Source organism: Triplophysa rosa, unplaced genomic scaffold (genome assembly GCF_024868665.1).
Source record: "Triplophysa rosa unplaced genomic scaffold, Trosa_1v2 scaffold103_ERROPOS65457, whole genome shotgun sequence".
NCBI classification, from domain to species: Eukaryota; Metazoa; Chordata; class Actinopteri; order Cypriniformes; family Nemacheilidae; genus Triplophysa; species Triplophysa rosa.
Genome location: NW_026633994.1, coordinates 37,712 through 65,457, shown reverse-complemented (window position 1 = coordinate 65,457; position 27,746 = coordinate 37,712). Strand labels below are relative to the sequence as shown.

General features: G+C 40.4%; 1 protein-coding gene across 13 annotated transcripts in view; it reads right to left on the bottom strand.

The window, feature by feature from the left end:
• Window positions 1–36: 36 nt before the first annotated feature.
• LOC130549349 (uncharacterized) overlaps window positions 37–27,746 on the bottom strand; it is a 36,680-nt gene continuing 8,970 nt past the window's right edge. For 4 of the 13 annotated variants that reach the window (XM_057326546.1, XM_057326547.1, XM_057326548.1 and 1 more), the window contains exons 3-29: window positions 24,378–24,617; window positions 20,291–20,530; window positions 19,911–20,216; window positions 19,680–19,712; window positions 19,216–19,601; window positions 19,006–19,134; window positions 17,799–17,996; window positions 17,551–17,691; window positions 15,756–16,016; window positions 15,112–15,292; window positions 14,818–14,984; window positions 14,596–14,724; window positions 14,220–14,395; window positions 12,982–13,151; window positions 12,584–12,808; window positions 12,286–12,392; window positions 10,325–10,522; window positions 9,604–9,724; window positions 9,057–9,228; window positions 8,057–8,204; window positions 7,807–7,981; window positions 7,510–7,687; window positions 6,367–6,493; window positions 6,167–6,286; window positions 3,348–3,489; window positions 3,155–3,267; window positions 37–1,559 (exon numbers count right to left, since the gene is read on the bottom strand). In XM_057326546.1, the coding sequence (XP_057182529.1) occupies window positions 1,395–1,559; window positions 3,155–3,267; window positions 3,348–3,489; window positions 6,167–6,286; window positions 6,367–6,493; window positions 7,510–7,687; window positions 7,807–7,981; window positions 8,057–8,204; window positions 9,057–9,228; window positions 9,604–9,724; window positions 10,325–10,522; window positions 12,286–12,392; window positions 12,584–12,808; window positions 12,982–13,151; window positions 14,220–14,395; window positions 14,596–14,724; window positions 14,818–14,984; window positions 15,112–15,292; window positions 15,756–16,016; window positions 17,551–17,691; window positions 17,799–17,996; window positions 19,006–19,134; window positions 19,216–19,601; window positions 19,680–19,712; window positions 19,911–20,216; window positions 20,291–20,530; window positions 24,378–24,617 (4,748 nt within the window). In that variant the 3' untranslated portion in view covers window positions 37–1,394. Of the gene's footprint in view, window positions 1,560–3,154; window positions 3,268–3,347; window positions 3,490–6,166; window positions 6,287–6,366; window positions 6,494–7,509; window positions 7,688–7,806; window positions 7,982–8,056; window positions 8,205–9,056; window positions 9,229–9,603; window positions 9,725–10,324; window positions 10,523–12,285; window positions 12,393–12,583; window positions 12,809–12,981; window positions 13,152–14,219; window positions 14,396–14,595; window positions 14,725–14,817; window positions 14,985–15,111; window positions 15,293–15,755; window positions 16,017–17,550; window positions 17,692–17,798; window positions 17,997–19,005; window positions 19,135–19,215; window positions 19,602–19,679; window positions 19,713–19,910; window positions 20,217–20,290; window positions 20,531–21,211; window positions 21,238–24,377; window positions 24,618–25,515; window positions 25,642–25,736; window positions 26,433–27,746 lie in introns of those variants that run through there. The other 9 variants (XM_057326554.1, XM_057326553.1, XM_057326542.1 and 6 more) reach the window with 9 other exon arrangements.

The window sequence follows — 27,746 nt, the reverse complement described above, 5'->3', positions numbered from 1 at the left end:
ACTACCTGTGATTGTTAAAATGGATGAAAAACACGTTTGGGTGATGACGTCAGACTCGAAAAAAGATGAAAAAAACACGTTTGGGTGATGCCGTCAGACTCGAAACACCAAGGATTTAGTGAGAGCCGTACGAGACACAAGCGGCAGCAGCCCTCGGGGGGAACCGGAGAGTTGATTACGCCGTATAGGCTACAGTAAATACACACACGTATGTTAGAAACAAGCTGGTATAGTGTTGGCATTCGTGTCTGTGACATGAAAATAAACAAATGATGCGTTTTAAGCTGGCGCTGTGTGTGCGAGTCAACGCCATTCATGGCAGTCACAAATACAGCGATGATACAACTGAAGTGGTCAAGTAAAACATCTCGTGTGATTTGACATAACTCCTCTGTAGGTTAAAGTATCCATGATAATGATTATGGGAAATGATAATTTCGTGGGAAAACGAACGACTGTGCAAGAGTGCGTGAGCAAGAGTAAACTTTCCTCTGTATTTGTCAGCTGCTCCGCAGTCTGAGAGGCTTCGGACAGACGAGAGAATAATGACTGCGGGCGGGGTTTTCTGTGAAGTTGTGCCGGTAAATGTAGATAAGATGTCTGGATTGCGTTTACATTACACTGAGATCCGATCACAATGCGTCCTCGACTACCTCTGGATCAGGACACGCTGATCGGATAACAGTCCGATCAGAAGCACGTTTACACTTGTCTTTTCAATGTGTATGTGGACAACATCCAGATACAGGTCGAATGTTAATGCCAAGTGTAAACGCACCCAAAATCTTAACAGCAGATAAATCTCACTACTGTTTAAATTGAACACAAGATTATGAAAAACAGTTTTTTACAAATGACAGATGTTTGATTATTACAAAATGAATAGAATACATTTTGATTTAGGGTTAGGCCGTGTGTACACCAAAGCATTTTAACACGTCTGAAAACACCAGGCGTTTATTTGAAAATGCCGGCTGCGAGAGCTTTACAGTTTTTTCAGCTGAGATGTTTTGGTTGCTATGATATTAAGTAATGTGTTGCTAGTAGTTCCTAATTTAGCATGAAGTTTGTTAAATCAACAAATATTATTATTGTTGAGGTCGGTGGATGTCATCTGGTACAGAAATGAATCCTCCAAGACAGAAATATGAACTCCAGCATTGTTTATAGCTCTTGTACATAGACATACTGTACATACAAGTAAGATGTGCTGATTAGTTGGTGTGGTTTTTGTCCCAACCCTCCTGAACTGTAATTAAACGGCTGAGTAAAAAATGACATTGACGAGCTCAGTTTTTTTTCAGAGGACAAAACCGTTGCTGGGTGTGAATAAAAACACCAGCTGCTATCCTTAGGACAAAACGCTTTCCTGAACACACCCTTAAACATAAGGATTAACTCTTACCGTTGTCCACTTTTGCTGGGAGACACGCTTTGCCCTTAAGTAGATGAATGATCTGATTGGCTACTGGATTAAAGAAGTCCAGGATCTCACTTGGCTGAGGGATAAACTGCAAGAAGTAACACAGTCCTCCCAGCCCACTGAACTCTGGGTGTTGCTGTGGGATTAACACGCATGTGAATGCTTACTCTGATAAAACACAAAGATTGTTAACACCATGTACTGTAGTGTAAATATCCTTAAGGACCCCATGAAATCAAAGTTATGAAATGTGTTGTATATATTGGTCCGTGTCTGTTAGTTTCACACTGTTGCAGGTATTTGCAAAATTGTGACCCTGGACCACAAAACCAGTCTTAAGTAGCACGGGAACATTTGCAGTAATAGCCAAAACTATATTGTATGGGTCAAAATTATCGATTTTTCATTGATGCTAAAAATCATTAGGATATTAAAGGGATAGTTCACCCAAAAATAAACTTTGTGTGATTTTTTACTCACCCACGTGACGTTAAACATGCTTAGAGAACTTCCGAGAGCTTTCCAGGCCACCTCATTGAAACCATGGTGTCAGTTTTTGCCAAGGTCCAGAAAAGTACTAAAGCCATTGTTAAATTGGTCCATCCGCGCATAGTGGCTCAGTTTAATTTTTTTGAAGCGATGACAATGCTTTATGTGTTAAAAGTGCTCTCATGAACGCGCACCATACACTGACAAGACAGAGGAGAATATATTGATTAAAGTCGGTATTTTGGTTTGTTTTTCGCACATAAAGCATTCTCGTCGCTTAAAAAAAATTCAGCTGAGCCACTATGCGCGGATGGACCAATTTAACAATGTCTTTAGTACTTATCTGGACCTTGGCAAAAATTGACACCATGGTGTCTATGAGGAGGCCTGGAAATCTCTCGGCTGTCACCTAAATATCTCTATTTGTGCTCCGAAGACGCCGGAAGTTCTCTAAACATATTTACCGTCATGTGGGTGAGTAAAAAATAACACAAAGTTGATTTTTGGGTGAACTTCTACTTTAAGTAAAGATCATGTTCCATGAAGATATTTTGTACATTTCCTACCGTAAATTTAATGCTGGCCGCTCTTTGAGAATTACCCACTCAAGTTTGATATCTATGTTAAGCCTTCGGGTTCATCTACTCTCCACAACATCATTACAGCAGTAAGCCAATAGAGAGCTTTAAAACAAACCTGCTTCTTCTTAGCAACGGCCTGCTACAGCGTCTCTAATTAACAACTTCAAAGGCAGTTTTCTCAATATTTAGATTTTTTGCACCCTCAGATTCCAGACTTCGGCCAAATATTGTCCTATCCTAACAAACGTACATCAATAGAGAGCCTATTTATTCAGCGTTCATATGATGTAAAAATCATAATTTCGAAAAATTGTCCCTTAAGACAGGTTTTGTTGTCTAGGGTCAATTCATTTATAAAAATACACATTTATTTTACAAACTCTTCCAGAAAAAGAGAGCTACAAATATTAACAATAAGACTGTTTCTTCCTCTAAGACCATCTACTGAATAGTAATCTCAAGTAGCAAATAATTCATGGCTGTGACGTAAACTTTTAATAGGTCTAATCCTATTTTCCTGTTTTAATACTAAATAAATCAATATAGAAAAGAAAACGGTATTTGCCATGACCTCCATCTCAGGCTGGAGTTAAAAAGCAAATCTAATGTAAATGGTTTATTTGCATGAATGGAAGAATGCTGTCTTCCACTTCTCTCTTACATTGAAGACGTCCATGGCATGCACAAACAGCTGTGGGATCTCCGAGCGGAGCCACTGATTCCAGGAGCTGTCCCTGTCCACATCCTCTCTGGAGGACGGGATGTCAAAATCACCTAAAAAAGAAAAAATGACATTGGAAAACGTGACATTCACTTACAGAAAAAAACTAGGAGTCACGTATATGATCCTGAACCTTGGATGATGAAACGGAAACCAAAGCTGCGAAGTGGAAGAAAGGCAAAGACGGGCTGTTTTTGAGGTATCGCGTCACCCGAAGACGAGTCGCTGAGCTGGAACGCCAAGGCTAGTTCTGTTGACTCCATATCTTCTTTAACCTGTTACAAACACAGATCCAAAAAACACTCAGCTCAGGTTAATAGGTCCGTGGATCATTTGATTATTCCATTCAATATAACAAACGGAAAAAGAAAAAAACAGTCGATATTTCGTTTTTCTGTATTCACAAAAAATAAAAAAAACGATGTTTTTCTTCTTATTTCAGCCTTAAAAGGGAAATCCAATAAATAAATAAACCAAAACGAAATAAAGACCCTAATTATAGTTTTTTCATTTTTGGGTGATTTCCCAGGGTCTTCTGCGCGCGCACGCTTTGCGCATGCGCAATGTACAGCCGCTTAACGGGATCAAGTGCATGCGAACTTGCAAAGCTCGAAATGGAAATGAATGCATTTGCATATGCTTTGTTTGTACTTTCACTCCCACTAAAAGAGTCACACTGAGAGAGGAGGACATGACTGTGGAAAATACTTCAAAAATATATATTGAACACTGCCGTTCACATACAATACTTTCCAGAGCTTACAGTCGAAGTTTGTTAGCATTATTGCTTTTAATATCTGACATTTAAGTAAACAATTAAGTAGCCACAGCTGGCTTGCAGCAGCAAAGGTGTAAATCCATAAATTACTTTTGTAATTTATAAATTATGTGATGCGAACAGCCCCTCCCCCCCCGTAACCTCACTCAACCGAGTTCATTAGGTTCCCCCAGCTAAAACTACTGTCCTGCTATAGAGTAATTCATAAAAGATGTTCAGTTTGTGTTGAAACTGTGAGGTTTTTATGTAGTCGTTTGCACTATTACATTGCATCAGTTTAGGCTACTGTTTTTAGGTAACATGCCAGAGCATGTACCTCACGGAGGGACCATAATAATGTTGCAGTGTTCCCCAGAGAGCATGCGGCCTCTTTTCCGATATCTCGTGATATGTCATATTATTTTAAAACATTTGATGAATATGAAACATGTACAGCTCGAGTGAAGCCATTGTAAATGATAACTGATCGATCGCGAGATTCGTGAAGAGCTCTAGGCGCGCTGCCGCGCTCGCAGAAATCCGTCATCACCCAAAAATGAGAAAAACAGTAATTGGGGTCGTTATTTCGTTTTGGTTTATTTATTTATTGGATTTCCCGTTTCAAGATGAAATAAGAAGAAAAACATCGTTTTTTTTACGGAAAAAAGAAATATCTACTGTTTTTTTATTTTTCCGTTTGTTATATTGAATGGAATAATCAAATGATCAGATGATACACGGACCTTAAAACTGTGTGACATCACGAACATTGTGCATTCTATAACATGCAATATCACATAAGCAAGAGTGTAGTTTTCCTGAATATCACTTTTGCAAGTGTAGTATTAACAATGGAGAGGCTCAGAGATGACGTATTTTTGTATGCAAAACCCGTAAGCGAGTTAGCATTTTAGGATTTCTGGTTCCATCGCTCCAAAGTCTATGGGTTTTTTTAATGGGTTTTAGGTAAATCGCCCGAAATAAGGTCTGTGGTAAACAAAACCTCTAATATTTTCACGTTTTATTCTATGACATAAAACACACCAATTATAACCCGCTTGTGATTTTTTAAAGCCTCATTGTGTCTTAAAAACGGCGGTTGCTAACAAGTTGCTAAAAACTACTACTTCCTTTGACGGGGACGTTAGACGTCATCGCGCATATAAAGCTCACAAATAATGCAACATGGGCACAAATCTCTTAAAACATAGATGCGTATTCATTCGCAGAGTAATCACTTACCAGGGAACACGTTAGAAAGAGTTGTCGGAGGTGGTGGTGACGTTGATATCAAGCGACCTGAAGTGTAGTCTATTTATAGCATCGTGTTAGCTTTTTACTTCTGCCGATTGTATTTAGGCTTCAAAAGTAACAAGTGTTGTGTTCATTTGTAAAGACTATCTTGATAGACAAAACGTGTAAACATCATAAACCTTTGTTAATCACAGAGCTTATTTTTTGTGATCTTCCAAAAGTCTATGGGAAAAATGCAAAGGATTTGGTCGAGGTAACAAGCGGCACGCACTTCCAGGTTAGCCTACAAAAAAACGTAATCTCTGAGCCTCTCCATTGAAAAAAACTAAACTTAAAATGAAACAAATCGTGATGGATATGTATAGATTGCATACGCATACGCATTTCAACTCAAAGTTCAAACCAAATCTATGCTCTTAGTAATTATGTTCTTGCTGTTGAAGGGGTGGTGGGTTTTCATGCCCCTCGTTACAATCATAAAATCCTGAAAACACAGTCTAACCACTACGCCATATTGTGCATCTCAAGTCAGTAAAGAAGTTATGATAAAAACAGACAGAAAGACCTGCAATTGTCTTTGTGGATGGAGTGCACAGAAAGTACAAATTGTGACTGCACAAACCCCCAGACAAAAGAACCACATTCCCTGCACTTTGCTAATAAGGCTTCTTGCATGAAGTTTGAAAGAGACGAGAGTGCCTAAAACTTTTAGTCTCAGGGGTATAAAGCAGCAGAACACTTGCGTAACACCCTAAACATAGCAGCACATTTTATTAAAAGCAAAGGCTTGTGGGATGCCATGTCAAGACGACGGAACAGAGTCCAATTTAGAGAAGGTGAATCTGGGACGTGGTTGCAGGTAAACAACACGAAAGCATCATTTTACCCTTAATTCATTTGAGCATATGCTACCAAGTGTGTGTCAAAGATCAACAACTTGCCTTTTTAGGGTAAAGCATTTTCTTGACCACAAGCCAGCGCTCGACGCCACCCGTGTGTGCCACCTCCAGAACATTATGGCTCAAATCTCGGCGGGTCATCGTCATCGAATGCTTCTCCGTCTTGTAAAGATGCAACAAAAGTTGTGTTTTATCATCTGGATGGATGGGCATGAGGCGGTCACTGGAAGGCGCATTATTACCTCATTGAAAATAGCGATGGAACGAAGACGATGGAGGAAAAGAAGAAGAGAGGGATGCACATCATGGAAAAGGTTTTTTGTCTGGTAGCTCTCTGATCGCAGAGGGAGGTGGATCTTTGTGGTCCATCTGAAATAAAATCATTTTAATAAAACATGTTTTAAAAATCACAAAAAGTGTCACTTTAACTAGACTTTTACATTTTCGTACGTCCATGCAAAACTCGCCATGATGCTGGGGTGTTATGAGTGAAGTTGCGATGATGTTCTGAATGCTTTGGAATGTGTTGCTATGTGGTTGCTAAGGAGTACTGTGTGGTTTCTAGAATAATCCTGATTTCTCGTGTCATATTGCAAAGCAATATTCAATAAGTCTATAGAAAATTCTATAAGAAAAATCATCCACTAGTTGAAAATCATACATCTGTCGACACGCTGCACAATTTGATGTATTACACAGTGTAACTTTTTTCTCGCCTGATCTTTTTACAGTTCTTGTACAATTCTGTGATGCTAATTATTGTGGTAATACATTATTTATTTTCATGTAGCATCAATGTTTTAGTGTATACAGTATTTAGCTGAAGTAAATTTTGAGCTTATATCATTAATTACGATATGTTGGTATATTGCAAATAAACAAAAACTGTACACATTTTTTTACATATTTTTAAAATGATTTTCCAAATGTCACTGTCAGAATATTCCTAGAAATGTCTGTATCACAGGGAAGGTGGGATGAAGCGATGATGGGTGACTACATCTGGAACTTGGTTTGTGAGGACAGTATTAGTCATAAAAGACAAAAACTACCAAATGTACACTTCTGAAGTTTTGGACGACTCATTTTTAGTAACTTTTATGTTAAACTGTTGTTTTGAGCTCAGTGTTATGCAAGTACCTTGTCATTTCTGCATACGAGTATGATACCGAATGTTTTTGTGAGTATCGTTGATTTATTTTCGTATTCAGGATGTTAAACTTCATAAAGAAACAGTAAAAATTAAAGCTAATTTTTTTTATTGTGTTATCCATTTCAGAAAGGCTTTTAATATTTAAGTCATTAACTCATTTTGACAGTTTTCAAAGCATGCCAGAGTGGAATATCAATGCTTTTTTATCTAAACATCTTGTGATTTTTTTTACCTTTTCTCAGAAATCTCCTTGGCAACAGAGCCCACGGGTCTTTCAAGGTCAACCCAGTGTGGCAGAATGTATCCCATGGGGCTGCTGGTCTTGTCGAATTGAATGTGGAAGCCATTGGAGTGGATCTCAGGACAGTTGGTGACTTTAAAAACCGATTTAAAGCCAATGCCCTTTTGCCCTGTATCACAAAGTTGAGAGGTGTTGGTAAAAACAAGCCGTGGGAGCATAGAGACAAAAACACACATTTTACAACACATACTGCAGCTATACGCGAATACCAAGAATTTTTTCACGTACCAATGTAGCCATATTTATGTTTTCCCTTTGTGCTCCTGCCGACATCACAGATGGCACGAATGTTCTTCTCCTCGAACCCACACTCATTGTTTAAAATGGTGATGCAGTCTCTCTCCACCACAAAGGTGAGAGCTGGCTGCTCTCCACCATTAGGATAACTGTTATCATCAGCGTTCTGCACACAAACCAATTTATTTCATAATAGAGTCTTTGCATGTGGTGCATTCTTTTAAAATATTTGAGCAGGGACCTGTATGAGCTCCAGGACAAAGTGTGTGTCCTTGCTGTAGAGCTCAGTGGAGAGACGTTCCAGGCTTCGGCCCAGTCTCGCCTGTTGCTTTCTCATTAAGTTCTGACCCTCCTCGTTGAGCTCGACACCGATGCCAAACTCTGTTTTCCTATAACATCATGTGGTGACAGCATTAATACTGACCATAACTGTAAAAGTTGTAGCAATGTAAAGAAAACATTCAAGCTTCATTATTCAACAGTTCTTTCTGGTTCTCGAATCTGATTGGCTGAGAGCCATGAGATATTCCACCATTCACAACGGTTTCTGATTTATCTATAAACTTGTGCTGTCGAACTGTTGTATAAATGCAATATCGCACTCCTAGTCGTGTGATAGTGCTCTTATAACAGCGGCTGTGATTGCCTGCAGCCTCGTGCCTCTGACCTAAGCCATGCTGATATAAGAGAACTATCACACTCCTACTCAAGCGATATTGCATTATTAAAACATTATTGAGTTTCTACTGTAAGTTTGTCAGAGTATCATTTTATAAAACCGTGAAGAGTTCAATTTCTGATTTTGCGTTATATCAGTACACCTAGATTGTCTCGTCCAATCAGATTCAAGCTTCGAAAATGCATCTTTCATACGTTGCATTGGATAGTTCACCCCAAAATTAAAATTCTGTCATCATTTACTCACCCTCTTGACATTTCAAACCGGTATGGATTTCTTACTTTTGCAGTAATTTTAAAGTATATTTTGAAAAATGTCGGTGAAAGAAAACCGTTGGTCCGCATTGACTTGCATTGGTTTTGTCTCCATACAGAAGTCAAAGGGGACCAACAGTTTTCTTTTACCGACATTTTTCAAAATATATTCTTTTGTGTTTTGCAGAATAAAGAAAGTCAGTGAAACTGACCTTAACCTGTCTTAAGAACTGAAAATAAGTAAATGACGACTGAATTTCATTTTGGGGTGAACTATTCCTTTAAGTAAAACCAAAAGCGGAGTGAACCTGATGTCTTCTATGATTGCTTTGTGCTCATTGTCCTCTGGTTGAGCAGATGTCATCTGATCTTCATCCTGAAGGTCTTGGTTCTCCTCTTCCCTCTGCACACTGCTGTCTGTGACTTCACCATGCTCAGACACCAGCTCAAACATCTGCTCATCCTCATCGCCCTCATCGTCTGAATGAAGAAACAAATAGAAATGCTTTAAAGGGCTCATTTATGTTTGATTTTAAATGTGCATAGGTAAAGGTTGAACATTAAACATTAAGATTAAAAAGTAGGTTGTGAATCTATGTATGCTTTAGATGCATTTGTTTAAATACTCGCCAGCCTGAGGAGGAGACTTTCCTCACATGAGTTTTGGTCCTTCCCAAGGTTTCTTTCTAATCTGTTTAATATTTTAGGAAGTCGTTTTGGCTCACTGGGGGATTTGTAAGGCGCTTTTCTTTATAACGCATCTTTGGAACAATATGAATTGTGAAAAGCACAACTCATATAATGAACTGAAAAAAAAAACTGAATTTAGATGAAGGCTCTGTCAGCAAAGCTTACCTTGCTGATGGGCTCCTCCAGGGCTGCTAGAAGAAGTGCTGAGCACAGTTTCTTCTTCATTGTCCATCTCATTCAGACTCAATACAGATGACATGTCACTCATGGAGTCTTCCACCACAGACTGCAAGGAAAACATTCCCAATCAAAACCAGGAATTTCCTGTATTTATCAGCATTGCTCTAAATGTGATGAATCTGCATCTCTACAACAGAAATATGTATTCTGCACATTATATCTAATACTTAAATTTTGTTTGTTTGTTATCGTGTTGTTCTTGCTGAGTGCACACGAAACTCAAGCAAATAAATTTCCTCATGTGTGCAATTTAATGATTCAATCAGCCATAACCATAGGTGAATCAAAGTGAATCAATCACAAGAGTCATTTGTCCAAATTATGAACTGAATCAATCAGACAAGCCGCTTCGTCACCAATTTAGCTTGGTTACTCGCTCAATGAACCTCAGATTATTATATTTGACTATAATACGACGCAAACCGTTCCTATGTTTTTACAATTTTATGTAAGTGAAACCTAAATCTGTGAAGTAACTAGTACTAGTGCATGCATACAAAACTCTGGCTTGTTTCATTGATAGAATTATTTATATAGAAATGTGTTGAAAAATTGCATCGTTACTGCCTAACAAGTGGGTTTGTGGCCCTTGCAATCTCATAAGAAACATTAAAGTAATTTACTGAACCAAAAGAAAAAATCAAACCTTCATGAGTAAGGGCACTTCAGGAGCAGCTGGCAGAACAAGTTTGTTGTTGAAGTCAGTTCTCCACTCAGTTATACCCAGAAGCAGCCCCATTTGATGAAGTTTGTTCAGGTAACGTGTTTCTGAATAAGCAGCGTCCAGGAGGAGCGTTTTAGATTTAGCTTGACCAAGCACTTTAGAGAGCGGCTCCAAGAACACCTGCGAAATGACATCAGAGTAAATTATTAACTACAAGCTGTGTCTCGCTGTGCATTTCAGAAAAAAATATAATAAATATACAGTACATAACAAGGGACACTTGCTTTCGACGTTTTTTTTTCATATGTGACCTAGTCTGTGAAAACCCAGCTAAGGTCTTTTTTTGCGCTTTACTTTTTTCTACATAAAATCATTCTACATAATGTAAAACATCCTTTGAAACTAAAACATTGATATCCATAAAGGGACAGGTCACCCTGGTTTACTCGTGTAAATGTCTTTGTTCTGAGGAACACAGAGAAAGATATTTGGATGAATGCCTATAACCAAACAATTCATGGCCACCATTGATTACCATAGTAAGGAAAATGACAATGGTAGTCAAAAGTGTCCCAGAACTGTTTGCTTTCCAACAAAATATCTTTTTTTGTGTGTTCAACAGAACAAAGACATTGTGAAAATAAATCTTTCCTACTATGGTTGTCAATGGTGGCCAAAAACTGTTTGGTTGCAAGCATTCTTACAAATATCTTCCTCTGTGTTCAACCAGAACAAAGATATTCATACAGATTTGGAACAACCTGAGGGTGAGTAAATGATGACCGTATTGTCTTTTTGGGGTGAACTGTTCCTTTAATATTGAGTGAGTAAGGACATGACAAAAATTAAAACAATAGTCAAATGAATGGTTAAAATCAAACTTTGATGCTTGTTATCTCATAATTAGATTTTGAGACTCACTGGGTCACATATATAATTCAAATGGATTCAAACCCACCCTTACCTTCTTTTTTACATAACGTGACATCAGAAGAACAGAGTGACTGATGGCTAATATGTACATAACATAAATTAAATATACATTAAGAACTCATTTTACACATTCTTTAATACAATTAGTTATCACTAAATCAATAAGCAACAAGTGGCCATGCATTATAGTGTTTAACCACGGCAAAAGCTGTTCTTCAACATGACATGAAACAGTTTGATTAAATGAATAACAAATAATCATATTAATGAATATATTTAAATACAAAATAACTTGAAGTTATAAATATAGACGGTTTTATCAGACACACGCGCCTGGCCCGAAATTAACTTCCTTTGTTTGGTTATAATATAACAATTTATTTTATATTTTATTTATATTTTATTGTATATTGATCGTATTGAATTAAATTATACTACTTCACAGTTCACAGAGGTCTACCCGAAGTTAAGTTTGGGTCCGATTAATCGGCTTGGATGATGTACCAGCCTATTCTCTAATCATAAACCAAACATGATCCAGGCAAAGTTAGATCTAACCTCTCTTTGAACTTGGTGAAAATGGTTGTGTTAAATGGGAATGAAGGAACAGCAGAACAGGCGTCAGAGACTAATGATCTGACAAGAGTGATCTTCTAACCCCCCGAAGAATGTGCCCTGCTAAATGACACTTGGCAATGGTTGTCATGACAACAACCTAGATATAGCACTTTTTCCCCCTTATGAGAGCCTTGCAATCCACCCACCAGCTGCCAAGACATCATCTTGTGTCAGTTTCCTGTCACCAGCAACAAAAGTCTTCTACTGTATAACCTCAGAGTCATGACGGCAAATTATAACTCCCTATTAATGTTTGACTAATACTACTGATGTCTCTCCACAAGAGGATATTATTATACTGATAAAAGCTGGTGGCTTTAAGAATTTTATGAGAGGAATGTGATGACAGATTCATTTATTTTGCAACTGAAAAGGGTAGCATTGCTCGGTACCTGCTGCAGAAGTTCCTTGCAAATTCTTGTTGGCATCTGAGCGATGCATTCCAGCACAAATCTGGCCACAGCGTGGTACGAGTAGCCATTTTCCCCTGGTGTTATTTCTGTTTCCAATCAAAAACACAAACAGTATATTACACTAACTCCAAAATATGTTTATGGGAGAAAAAAACAAGTCATAAAACAAGTCTTTTGAGTCAGATAAACATACCAGTTCAGTTCAAAATGTGAAGGACAGTGACTAAAACATGACAAAGTGTTGTGACACTTGCGGTGTGACAAGAGCACCTCCTACCTTCCTGTGCAACTGCTACATTCAATGCACTCTCCATGTGATTGGCTAGGAGCGCTGTGGGGGTGTTCGGTATCCCATCAGCCACCACAATGGAGACCAAGTGGCCAGCTGTGCCAACTGGATTTAGAGCCAGAGCAGCCTTTGAGAAGTGCGCAGCACCCGTATCAGCAGTGACCCTCAGTAACACACCAGGAGACACCTCAAGAGCCAGCAGTTCTGTCTTACCTGGATAAAAAAGGCGTTGGTAGTCAAAACACTTTGAACCCCACTGACTTACATTTTATGGACACAAAACCACTGAAACATTTTTCAAAATATCTTCTTTTGTGTTCAGCAGAAGAAAGGGTCATATGGAGGTTTTGAATGCATTTTTATTTAAGTTTCTAATGTTGACCTACCACAGTACTTGTCGATGAACTCTTTGAGAGAGCCATGATTGGGTTGAAACACCAGCTCCCACTGGCTCCATTCCTCCAGGTCCTGCAGTAGAGGGGCTGTTAGGAGACACGCCAGCGCTTTATCACGGCTCACCTCTCCTAGCAGACCAACCATATCCGGCCCACACTCGCTAAAAACACACATAAACATTTAGTGACCTGTATTTGGATTTCGATTACTTTTGTGATGAATGTACTGTATGTGCCTTTTGGATATTTTGCTTCATAGAAGATAATGTGATGGTGAATGTGATTTTAAAATGATACTAAACCCAAAAATGAAAATTGTGTCATCATTTAGTCACCTTCGAGTTGTTCCAAATCTGTATAAATGTCTTTGTTCTGATGAACACAGAGAAAGATATTTGGAAGAATGCTTATAACCAGACAGGTTTTGCCCCCCATTGACTACCATAGTAGGAAAAAATACAATGACGTCAAAAGTGCCCCAGAACTGTTTGATGTCCTACATTCTTCAAAGTGTCTTCTTTTGTGTTCAACTGAAGACAGGAAGTCATATACTGTACATCTGGGATGGCATAAGGGGGAGTCAATTCTGAGAGAATTTTCATTGGGTAAACTATTCATTTAATGTTAAAATGTATCTGTATAAATTGATATTAACCAAAACAACAATCAAGTAATAGTAAGTATTCAATACTGGGTAATTCCAGTGTTAAGGATGTGACATTTTCAGTCAAAAAGAAATTTAAATTATGTTTATATTTTACGAAACTCCTGATGGTAGAGTTCAGACATCAGGAAAATATCAGGCTATGCTAAAGTGCATAGACTGGTGCCCCAGAAATCTCAGTTGCTAACATTCTTCCAAATATCTTTCTTTGTGTTCAACCAAACAAAGACATTTATACAGGTTAGGAGCAATTTTCATTTTTGGATGAACAATCCCTTTAAGGTAGACATTTGCATTGAATTGCCCCATTCTGGGCATATATACCAAGTGTTTTCCTTATTTGTGGTATTTTGTACTATACCAAATAGTGGTATTTGTGGTATTTTATCATTCTAAAACAGTAAAAAATGTTACTTGTCACTGGTAATGCTGGAAGTATTCTGTCCTTGTCCTGGTGTTTTGAATTGGCTTATTCCAACCAGAATAAGATATGTAAACCCAATTTCTGGTCACAGATTTGAAGTGATGAGTACTGTACAAGTGCAAGAATTCGTCTTCGCCTCACCCAGAATCGATGGGGAGCAGAGGACACTCGTAGCGCACAACACTGGTGATGGCATCTCCGCTGAGTTCTTTTTGCCGCTGGGTGTAATCCACAAGAAAACCTAGGGGCCCGTGACCAAGCTCCCGACTGTCCTTTATCCGGTAATGGTTCCTCAGAGCAGCCTCCACGAATGCCAACTAATCCCAAACAAGAAAGCATAAAAGATGTCAATACCCACATCCATTCCAAGCGTACATTTGTTGCAAAATCTGTTTAAAGACAAGCACACTTGTTTGTTATTCTTTGCATGCTACATATTTCTGTAAGCAGGAGGACTTTCAACTGTCCTGAAAACTGCACAAGTCATCTTGACACGCAACACGCATTTAAAACTCACATCTCCCTCATCTCCCTCATCGCACTGCTTTATGAATTCAAACACATCCTGTCTGGATGGTCTGAAGCCATACGTTCCAGGGTCCTGGTTGTCAATGGAAAGAGAGCCTCCTGCTGTCTCCTGCAAAACCTGCGAAAGAAATGAAACGAGGCGAGTTGTGACAGGCAAATTGAAAGAATCCTGATCCCCGATGAAAATAAGAGGAGAACAGGAAGCACATACCTTTTTGTTTTTGACAATGAAATCCAAAAAAGTTCCTTGCTGTAGATGACTGAAATCTTTGAACTTGAAGTGATCGACGATCTTCTTCTCCAGTGAACGAAGGAAGGCCAGAGTAGGTGTGTTCTTGAAGTTGGACACATACTCCTGAAAGTAACTCTTCACTTCAGCTGTGTAAACAAGAACAATAAAACAAATTTCAACAAAGACATATGAAAATAATGTTATTGATGAAAAAGAACGTAATTTTTGCCTAAAACTGGACAGGTAGAATTAGATAACTGCCAAAGTTGACACCTTCAGTGGGGAGGGCCGTGGTTCTTTCTTCCGTAGCTTTATTCTCTTCGGCTTTTTTCCGAGGTTTCTCTTTAGCTACCAGGTCCTGTGGGGCTTCCAAGGAGCCTGAGCATATGGCAAGCTGAAATAAGGTTCTCGCTAACCTGTCTCTTTGTATACACGTTAGGAACGTCTGAACACTCTGAGGACAAAAAAAGACAACCAATTGCTCTCTACACATGTGAAGTGTTAGATTAGGGTTGGATTAGTATGGCATTACATTAAAGTGATAAAATGAAAAATCTGCCATCATTTACTCATCCTCTTGTCATTTCAAACCTATATGACTCTTTCTTCTGCAGAACACAGAAGAAGATTTTTTTTTAAAAAGTTGGTAACCGAACAGCGCCTCGCATTCATTCGCACTCGCATGCATTCACTTCTATTGTATGGACACAAAACCATTGCAAGTCAATGGGTGCTGGTTAACAACATTCTTCAAAATATCTTCTTTTGTGTTCTGCAAAAGAAAGAAAGTCATACAAGACAGAAATACCACAACACTAATCCATAAAACCATATCAAAACAACATGGGTCTCTAAACTTCGCTTGTTGTGAATAGGCTAGGCAACCATTAGTCCTATTTCAAAACTATGTTGCTCACCTTTGTCATACTCTTACTAAAGATGCCTTCGGCGTTGATGAAGACTTCAAAGACAGCATCAGAGGCGGTCATATTAACATATTTTTTTCTGAGCTCAAGGCAGCCTGTCTGTGAGAACAGCACTGGTCCTTGAGCTGGTTCCAGCAGACTCTTCTTGATCTTAAACAATCTGGTTTCCACCTCTTCCTGAATCTCCTTCTGAATAGCTTCTTTGGCTCTGTCCATGCAGCTGTGCTCAGTAGCAGATGCTCTGTTTATGGTCTACAAACACAGCATGGAAAAGTTCAGAGAGAAAGTTATTTTCCAAACGTACATTAGATCTCAGTCAAACAAACAACATATCCAAAAATGAGAAACCTGACAAGAAAGACATCAGCAAAATCATTTTCTACAAAATCATTTTTATGACTATAGTCTCTCGGTCACGGACTGCAGTACAATTGTGTCTGGACTCTTGAGGCACTTTCTGTCTGGGAATAATTTTTCTAGTATTTCTTTCAATTTTTTATGAGTGTATTTGTTTATATTAGGTTCTTTACTGGGGATAACTGGTATTAAACTTATTATTTGGGGATAATTTTATGTATTTTGCATATGTCCCCTTAATTCTGTTGGTCCCCTTTGTTTCTACTTAGTTAAATGCAAAAATGTAAAGCTGTATCTTAAAATGAATGGAATTTTATAATATGTTGTGGCGAACCACAAGTAATACGAGAGGAGACATTCACCAAGCAAGCTCCGGTACGTCTGAAGTGTGTGTTGAATTTGCAGAAATTATATGCAGAGAAAGATTTCATTGGCCGTTTAGAGCTCTTCACAAGCCGCTTCAAGGAACGGATTGTCTGCATGATTCTGGATAAAGACTCAGATGTTGCTGTGGAAACTGTGAAGCTGTTACTGCTCATTCAACAGAACACAGATGATGGTCTGAGTGAGGAGGAGTGTGTTGGTGTGTATCCACTGGTGTTCGCCACACACCGAGGTCTCGCCTGTGCAGCTGGACACTTCCTGTATCACATGCTGTGTAGCGTGTTAGATGAAGAATCAGGCAATCGCAGCAATTCTTTCCTTGTTTTACTCGCACGCTTTTTCATTGACAGCAAGTATCACGAACACACTGCGTACCTGGTCGACAGTCTGTGGGATGTTGCTGGGGCGGAGCTAAAAAACTGGGAGGTGATGACATCACTATTGCTGCAGGAAGGTGGTGTTGAGGAAGGGATGGAGAGTGCTTTGATTGACATTATGGTATGTGCAATGAGACAGGCGGCAGAGGCCACGCCCCCAATGACCCGCTCACAGAAGAAGAATCTGACTATGAGGGAAAAGAAGCTTCAGGCTCAAGAGATGAGACGCATTACAAACCATTTTATTCCTGTGTTGCCTCAATTACTGGCAAAGTTTTCTGCAGATGTTGGGAAGGTGAGCTGTCTACTCAGAGCACCGCTGTATTTTCATCTGGATGCTTACGGAAGCTCAGCACGTCTGGAGAAATGTTTGGATTTGTTGTTGTCTCAGGTGTGTGTGGAGTCGCACAGTGAGGAGTGTGTGCTAGAGGCATCTGTGCGTGTGTTGTTCCGGTTTGTGATGTGTGTGCTGTTGATTACTTGACTCACTGTTCGGTGTGAGATATATTAAAGTGGAGAGTAAGCGGACCCGACACATCTTCATTTTTTTTCTCCTCGTTTATTGCACTCCACAATGTGGTGAAACATAAATGAAGTCAGGAAAAAAATTTAAGTCTCCAAATGTCTTTATGTGCTCACAAATATTTGAAAGGTATGAAGAACCTTACCGAAATGGGCAGTCCAAGACTCTGGATCCTGATGCCGAGTTCATATGGCGATTCACAGCTGTACTGGTCTGCAAGGTGCTTGAGAAATTCAGCAAGGTCAACTCTTTGTGCCCTGCATTTTCTCCTGAAAATCCGCAGACTCTACAGGAAGAAAAACCAGATTGTTACATTAGTCAGAGCAAAAAATGTCTGTAGAGATGTATAGATGTGCCAGTCAGTGGCCAGACCCTTGTGCCAAGTTAACTCACCCTAAGAATGTCGACAGTTTCAATCTGATGAATATCGTCATCTTTAGTATTTCCATCTATTTTGAACATGCGGTGAATAATAGGGATCTTGCAGAGAGGACCTAGGTGAAGCTCTTCAAATCGCTTTTTGTTCTTCAGATTGGCCACGGCCTGACCCAGTTCATACAGTGTGCACACTGAGGACACCGCCTCCACTGACTAACAAAGAAAGGCATCAATAAAAATAGAAGTTATTTTAAAATGTTTACATTTTAGGAGGACTATGAATACCACTTAAAAATAAATTAAAGAACGTCATTAATTACTCATTCAAACATAAAAATTTAAACAAATCAATCACCTTTTAAATGGACAAAATAAAATACATATTTAAAACACAATTTAGTTAAGAACAACAAATAAATACATTTAAAAAAATAATTTTGACTGATAAATGGTTAAAGAAAAGCATTTAGCATTCAAAAAGCATTCAAACATCAAAGAAATTGGCAAATGATTTTTAAAATGTGATTTACACCGTAGAAAGGATTTATTATTGAACTTTTTATTGTTTTTTTAAATCAACTAAACAGATTTTAATTTAACTTTATATCTACTTTTAAAAAATATTTTTTACATTGTTTTATTGTTCTATTTAACTACATATTAAAACACAAATTAAATAAACTGTTTTATATTTGTCTATTAATTTGTCCAATTCAAAAGTGATTATTTGCATTTTTATATTTGTTGTTTAAATTCTTAGGGCTGTCAAACGATTAATTGCATCCAGAATAAAAGTTGGTGTTTACATCATATATGTCTGTGTACTGTGCATATTAATTTTGTATTCATAAACACATACATATATAAATTGAGGAAATATTTAAGTCATTTCAATTATACATAAATATAAATAAATACAAGTATTGACTTTTTATATTTTTCTTAAATATGTGCATGTATGTGAATGTGTTTATAAATAAAACATCAATATGCACAGTGCACAGACATATATCATGTACACACAAACTTCTATTCTGGATTCGATTAATCGCAATTAATCGTTTAACAGCCCTATAAACTTCATAGTCTTTGACGTCAACAGAAAAAACACTCCACCCTTCACTGTTTATAAGAAACAACCGCATAACAAAACCTGCCAACATGTGTGATATAACAGTGTATTCGGTACACGTCTCCAGGACGTTTGTATAACCCGCCTTACCGCAAGGAACATGTTGATCTCCTTGAAGGTGCGCTGAAGTTCCTGCAAAATGGGGAGTTGACGACGAGGGTCGATCTTTAAAGCGAACAAGGAGGACACTTGCAAAAGTGAACACACCCTGCTCATCACCTGAAAAATAAATGATAATAATTGTAAATACCGACAACAAGCCAATGTGGATTATTTAATAGTAAAAACAGAGACACACACCCTGTCGATAGTGACATGCTCTCCATCGGCTGCAAGGGCTCTCATGACATCCTCGGCCAAACTGTTCACATCATCGGCGCTCATGTCCTGTCTTCGTCTTCCAGCACTATATTCCTGCAGGGCGTCTGCCGCCCTTACATTTGCACTATGTTCCTCCCTCAGCTGGCTGTAGAAGGACTCATAGAAAACTGGTCCCTTACCCTCTTTCAACTTCTCCTCTGCTTCGGACCCAAGAGCTGGGAATTCCAGGGTGGAAAGATTATTAGAGGTTGTCATGAGGGGGGCGGTCCAGGTTTGCAGTAATGGAGATCCTTGCTCATTTACACCAGCACGGATGGCTGTTGGTTGCACCTTCTTTTCACCTTCATTGATATTCTGTGGTGGTTCTACAAGAGCAAAGTCGACAGGATTTTAGTTTGAAAACATGGTATGGTGCATTACAAAACAAAACAAAAGATACTAACCGTCAAGGCAATTTGCTCCTGCTTGTCTGTTATCTGTAAACGGACCAGAGGGGAGAACTTGTTTAGCCATAGGGTTATCATCCAACGACATGTAGAGGTTAATTGGCAGTGCTGACCCGAACAGCAGAAAAAAGCCATTCTGTAGTTCAGCAATGGAATGGCTAGCAGCTGGAAAAACTTGAATAACCTCTTTAACTTTATGTAGCAGTTCCTCTTGGGTCATTTCAGTACCTTTGTGGCCGGAGTCCAGTTTTGTCAATGTGACAGTTCTCGAAGGTTTCGGGTCTTTGTTCACGGGTGTAGAGACAGCAGCTGCTCTGTGATCCTTATGGTAGACTCGCTCTTTGTCTACCAAGAGCTCATCTCTCAAAGAATCAATAAACGCTGGGATTGAACGGAAACCAAGTTCTGATACTGACAGGTTCCGTCGATACTTTTGACTAAAGAACATAGAGAGCTTTCTAAGAGGGATGCCCTTTGGATTCTCCTGAACAAGCTCCACCACATCCTTAAAAACGCCACTGATACTCATGGCTGCTGTGAAAAGGAAAAGCATAAGAATATAAAAGTCATGACAAAATATATGTGTGGATAACATTACCTGTCATTACCTGTGGGTGTTGAAGGTTCAGGCTTGACGCACCCGTAGTATATCTGACCACTGTATACATACAGCTGTTTGCTGAGAGAGTCAATGAAAGCTGCTATTGATGAGAACGCTAATTCTTTCTTTTTTAAAGGTCTGTCATACGCCTGTCTGAAAACAACTGCTATTTTAGAAACAGGAACGCCATCAGAGTGTCTTTTTACCAACTCCACAACATCATTGCATGTTTTTTCATAGTCCGCACCTGAAAAATATGACAGTGCTGTCAAAAAATATCGGAAACATCTCTGATAATGCAAGATAAGTATTATATTAAATCAGTTTCCGGTTGGGGAGACTTAACGCAGAGAGAAATGGAAATATGAGAAAATAGTTCAATTTAGCAGATGATGTACATTGCGGCACACAGCAGGGGTATATACAGTAGAAGTGCTGTTCTACCGTATTTTAAATTATACTTTCATAAGTTAACATTTCATTATAACATTTAAATACGGTAGAACGCCACTTCTATATAATATTGCTGTGTGCCGCAATGTACAGCATCTCCTAATTGAACTATTTTCTCATTTTTTCCATTTCTCTCTGCTTTAAGTGGATTTCTGCGCATAAGTACAGCACGAGTTTGTGTTTTCGGACCGGTTAAAATGCGCAACTGCGTTGCTTTTACAAGCGTGGATTAGGCGTCCGAACACCTGTGTCTCATTCCAGCAAGTGGCGTGGGGAGGCATAAAAGCCACTGAGGCAGAGCCGATCGAGGAGAGAGATCAGGACTACTGCTGGTAGACGCGGACGAGGAGAGTGAGCGACAACCCGGAGAGGTTGAAGATGGAAAGGACTGAGTTTACGAGTCTGAAAAGGACAGCTAAGATTAGCGCGAGAAGTGCAAGTGTTTTTGTGTTTGAGAATAAAAAGGCTTACTTGCCAGCAGTAGTCATCCCTGATTCCAGCCTCTTCCTTCCTACTCTGTGTTATTCTTGTTACAGTGGTGCCGAAACCCGGGAGTAATGGAAGGAAGCAGGAGTACCGCGAGGCGTTCCGGAGCTGGATGCACCGGGGGGCTCAGACGGGGGGTACCAGCGGACCGGCCCCACCGATCCACCTGATGCTGCAGAAGATGGGCCCACATGATGATCCCGAGGCGTTCCTGGAGCTCTACGACTGGGCCGCCGAGTCCAGCGAATGGCCAAGGGACCAGTGGGCCCTCCAGCTGATACCCCTTCTCTCCGGCGAGGCGCAGGTGGCGGCGCAACAACTCCCCCCAGAGAGCCTCCTAGTGTATGCTGAGCTGAAGAAGGCCATTCTGCAGCGGGTTGGCCGGAGCCCAGAGCAACACCGCCAGCGATTTCGGTCGCTGGGGTTGGCAGAAGCCGGCCGGCCCTACCTGCTCGCTCAGCAGCTCCGGGACTCCTGCCGCAAATGGCTGGTGGCTGAGGGAAGCGGCGTCGGGGACATCATCGACAAGGTGGTGCTGGAACAATTCATCACCTGCCTGCCCCGGAAGATGGCGGGGTGGGTCCAGTGCCACCGACCGGCATCGCTGGACTCAGCCTCCAGTTGGCGGAGGATCACCTGATCGCGTGCCCTGGAATCGGGGAGTCTCTCCCCACGGTGTCTCTCTCCACACCGCGCACACTACCACCCACCAATGAACCGGCCGGTACCCGCGCCCCGGACCCGGCCGCCTTTCTCATGAAGAGGCCCTCCTCGTGGCCGAGGAGGGTATGGATCTGGACGGATGGAGGGGGGAGGCGCTGTGTCTACGCGGCCTTCCGGCATGGAGGCCACGGATACCACACCGACTGTCTCGGCCTCCTCACACCAGCCGTCTGTCTCACCCACTGCCGCCAGGGCGGCGGGAAGGTCTGGGCCGGCCTGTTGGCGTTGCGGGGACCCAGATCACTTCATCGATCGGTGTCCAGTGATGGAGGTGGGAACTCTAATCCGGGTCCCTGACACGCCACGGGCTGCCCCTGGTCCGGCTGGCCTGTACCAGATACCCGTGAGTATTGGGGGGGTACCTACCAGGCGTTGGTGGATTCAGGTTGTAACCAGACCTCCATCCACCAAAATCTGGTTCAGCTCATCGAGCAAAAACGAAATTCAGTATGTCTTGGACCTGAGAGCAAAACTCCAGACACTGGGGCGGCTATCTCTGGAGAATTTGCTACAGGCCCAGTACAAACAGAGCCGTCTGTATAACTGGGGCTCTAACCTGAGAAAACTCACGCTGGGAGAGAAAGTGCTTGTATTGCTCCCAACGTCTTCCTCCAAATTACTTGCAAAGTGGCAAGGACCCTTCGAGGTCACACGGCAAGTTGCCGATCTCAATTATGAGGTTATCCGATCAGATAGGAGGGGGGCACGTCAAATCTACCACCTCAACCTCCTAAAAAAATGGAGCGAGGTGGAGGCAGTGATGCTGGTGATGGTGGTGTCCGCAGAGGAGGATCTCAGGCCGGAGGCAAATGTAAAACCACAATCCATTGCCCTGGCCCCAGGGGGAGACCACCTCTCACCTTCGCAGCTCACTGACCTGGCCCGCCTGCAAGCGGAGTTTGCCGACGTGTTCTCTCCCCTTCCTGGCCGAACGAACCTCATACAGCACCATGTCGAAACCGAGCCTGGGGTAGTGGTGCGTAGTAGACCCTACCGTTTACCTGAACACAAAAAAAAGGTGGTTCAGGCGGAATTAGACGCCATGTTAGATTTGGGACTAATAGAAGAGTCCACCAGTGACTGGGTGAGCCCGATAGTTTTGGTGCCCAAAACCGACGGCTTGGTTAGGTTCTGCGTGGACTATCGCAAGGTTAACGCCGTATCAAAATTTGATGCTTACCCGATGCCGCGAGTCGACGAATTGTTGGACCGGCTGGGTGCTGCTCACTTTTATTCGACACTGGATTTAACAAAAGGTTACTGGCAGATCCCCCTAACACCAGTATCCAAAGTAAAGACAGCCTTCACCACACCGTTTGGTTTACACCAATTCGTGACACTTCCGTTCGGATTGTTTCAGGCTCCGGCCACCTTCCAGCGTCTCATGGATCGGATCCTCCGACCCCATGCGACATACGCTGCTGCCTATCTGGATGATATTATCATCCACAGCAACGACTGGCAGCGGCATATGGTGCATCTGAGGGCGGTCCTGAGGTCGCTGAGGGAGGCCGGGCTCACGGCGAATCCGAAGAAGTGCGCAATTGGGCGTGTGGAGGTCAAGTATCTGGGCTTCCACTTGAGTCACGGGCAGGTGCGTCCCCAAATTAATAAGACTGCAGCGATTGCAGCCTGCCCGAGCCCCAAGACCAAAAAGGAGGTGAGACAGTTCCTGGGGTTGGCGGGATATTATAGAAGGTTTGTACCTAAATATTCGGAGCTCATCAACCCGCTGACTGATCTCACTAAAAAGGAAGCACCAGATCCGGTCCAGTGGATGGAGCGGTGCCAGCAGGCCTTTAACCAAGTGAAGGCTGCTCTGTGCGGCGGGCCGCTCCTACATTCTCCTAACTTTTCTCTCCCTTTTTTCCTGCAGACCGACGCGTCGGACAGGGGGCTGGGTGCAGTCCTGTCCCCTGAGAGAGTGAGGAGACGAGCGGGGATTGAGTGTGGCAGACGAAAATCACAAACACCTGTGTCTCATTCCAGCAAGTGGCATGGGGAGGCATAAAAGCCACTGAGGCAGAGCCGATCGAGGAGAGAGATCGGGACTACTGCTGGTAGACGCGGACGAGGAGAGTGAGCAACAACCCGGAAGCGAGACGGAAAGGACTGAGTTTACGAGTCTGAAAAGGACAGTTAAGATTAGCACGAGAAGCGCAAGTGTTTTTGTGTTTGAGAATAAAAAGGCTTACTTGCCAGCAGTAGTCATCCCTGATTCCAGCCTCTTCCTTCCTACTCTGTGTTATTCTTGTTACACATACATTTTCCTTGACTGACTCACGCTCAACCTGATTTTACCAAGGTTCACGTGAACAACCCTAGGTTAGGTTTAGAAATGAGGTCAATGGCTGGGTCGAGGGCTTTTATATCATTGCACTGAAACAACAAAGGATTCTGACCCAGGACAACAAACAATGTGAAGTCTTTACCTGTCAGCACTATGTTCTTCTTGTGAAAGATCATGCCATCTTCCACCACTAGTTCCTCAAGAGATGCCACAAAAGCCTCCAATGATGGGAACCCAAGTTCAGCTGGCAAAAGCTCCTGTTTGAACCTCTCAGCAAAGATCTTCGCTAACTTATCAAGGGCAATTCCTCTAGGGTGCTTTTTCACAGTCTTGACAACTTTCTTACAAATTGCCCTCTTAGGACTATCATCCACGTTGATATCTGAAAATATACACAGTACGAACATTGAGTAAAATCTGAAACATGTAATAACCCCCCCCCCGAAGTATTGGTATTGGCCTTTACAGCACTTTTTCAGCCATCAATGACAAAATCAGCACTGAGTAAAGACAGTAAGGTTGTATTAACATTTACATTTAGTCATTTAGCAGACGCTTTTATCCGAAGTGACTTGCAGAGTTCAGGGAGCAATAAGCGATATGTCATACAGGAGCAATAATACAATAGGTGCTAATACAAAGTTACTAGTTTCAACACTGAAACTTATTTGTTAACAATTAGTTAATGCATTAGCTAACACAAACTAACAACGAAATACACTTCTACAGCATTTATTAATCTTAGTTCATGTTAATTTCTGCATTTACTTCTACATTTACACTAATTTCATTTTTAATAAAATCAAACGTAATTGTAAACATTAGTTAATGCACCATAAACTAACATGAACAATTGTATAGACATGAAAAACTAAATTGTACATTGATAATTCTTGCATTCACTAATGTTAACAAATACAACTTTATTAAGATTAATAAATAAATTAAGATCTCATTTAATTTGCTGTCTTGTGTTCTCAATGGGTAAATTATCAATAACATCAACTAAATGTAAACCTTCTTATGTCAATAAGTTTCATTGTTAGAATGCAAATTCTTAAACAACACTGCCGTGCATTTTTACTGATTTACATTAGAAAAAACAAACAGTTAACATATATAAACTTGAACATACAAATCAATAAAGCTGTTTCCTTATAAACTAAGCAATTTACTGTAACGTGAACATTATAATGTACATGGTGACTACAGTAATTCAATTGAACTCTTACAAACAAATTTTTACATTTTTATAAATAGACATAGTAAAAACATCTCACCCTGTGTCTATAAATCCACTCAATGAAAACTGTCCAAACTGAATGACAAATGAAACTGTGCTCTTTTATAGCAGCCTCCTCCCTTCCCCATAAAGCACTAAACATCCATTGCATAAAAAATGGAAACTGAAACAAAACACTCCAGCTATGCAGTCAACTATATCTAGGAAACAAGGAATCTCTAACAAAACTCTAACAAAAAAGCTAAAATCATACCCTACCTGTTTGTATCGACAAAATTAGGAAAGGTTTAAAAATACCAGAGTCCATTGCAGCCATATGAGCACCGCAGGAAGCATGTAGTGTGTTGTGTTTTGGTGAATGACTGAAGAGGGCATGAGCTACACACTTAGGTTTCATTTTCCTGCTCACTCTCTCAGCTGATCTAATGCTTTCTGTTAAGGGAAGTCATGTGACTCTGAGTCTGTTCAGCCTCAAGCTGGAGCCTAGGATCAGAGGTGGGTAGTAACGCGCTACATTTACTTCGTTACATTTACTTGAGTAACATTTTGGAAAATATGTACTTTTTAAGTAAAATTAAAAGTGTGTACTTTTACTCTTACTTGAGTAAATTTCTAATAGAAAATATGTACTTTTACTTCGTTACATAACTTACATTGCGTGACGTTCCTTCGTTCCTTCATTTTAAAATATGCTTTTTAAAACACGTTGTTTATTTCAAGGTTGTCGTCTCTTTTTACGGGCATTCCCGAGTGATCGATTCTTTTGAGTCGATTCTTTTGAAAGCATTAATTGAACAATGGGAAAAACCATTTGAATGGGCTAATGAATCAGTTCAAATGATTTGTTCAGTTCGCAGCACGATCTGAATCATCTGAAGCAGGATTACTCACTCCTCGTAGCGCGAAACTTAAGAACACGCAGAACACAAAGAGCGTTGGATGAAGTGGATATTAATCTATATCTATACAATCAAAACTGCAAATGTGTCATATTGTTTGCCAGCAATGATAAATGCCCGCCATATGCGCGCACCCGCGCGACCTGTTCGTCAGACACAGCAACATGCGCGTTACCTGTCAGACACAGAGACGTGGGCTTGCAGAAATATACATTTGAAGAACAGAAGGAAGAAAACTTGTTGATGGGCGTGTGGTTCACTGTTTACTGTTTGTTTACAAGTAAGAGCGTTTCACAACACACACGTGACACAACACGAGAAAACATGAGCTTTGTTCAAAAATGTGTATTTCATTTAAGAGAGCACTGCAGATGTTCTAGATCATCTTAGGAAATGCTCTGAGTTTAGTTCATGCTTTAGTTTGACATGGTCTATTATTCTAAATAAGTTGTGTAAACTACATTGACATCAGGACTAGATGAAATTTACAGAAATGCTTGTCTCTTCTGTGTTTGTCTATTCTTTAGTCTCTCTAGTATATTGCAAAGATATCTGCTTATGATAATTAAAAATATTGATTAAAATGTAATATTAAAATATTGGCGTTAATATTAATTTAATGTAGAAGGCCTATATAATCAGATACAAAGTAACTAAGTAACTAGCTACTTGAGTAGTTTTTTCATTGCATACTTTTTTACTTTTACTCAAGTAATTTTTAAAATAGTGACTTTTACTTTTACTTGAGTAACAATTTCTCTAGTTACTTGTACTTTTACTTGAGTAAAGATTTTGGCTACTCTACCCACCTCTGCCTAGGATGACACACTTGCATTTCCTGAAACATGATCCTTAATAACAGGTGCTTGATCTGACACATTATGCAATTGTTGATAAAAGGCTAGGGACAGTTTTTTTACCTACGAAGTCGCAATTATATACTTTACATAACAATGTATACGTACTAAATTGTCAATTGGCTGAATCCATTTATCTAAAGCAACATTCATTGTAATCAGTGGTCAATCCATATGGGTTTACGTAACAATATGGGGATGCACATACATTTCCACAAAATTATACTGAAAATAGTATTATTCGACCAGATGGCCAGGTAGCTTCCAAAATGACCACAAAGGCGCACTACTTACACTCCCATTACATGGCAGGTACAATAGAGATGGCAATAATGCATGCATGACTTCTGCATTCCATGGTCAGAAGAACCCTAGGCAGTTTCTGGTTGGGGAGACTTAAAGCAGAGAGAAATTGAAAAATTAGAAAATAGTTCAATTTAACAGATGCTGTACATTGCAGCACACAGCATTGGTATATAGAAGTGGCGTTCTACCGTATTTGAATGTTATAA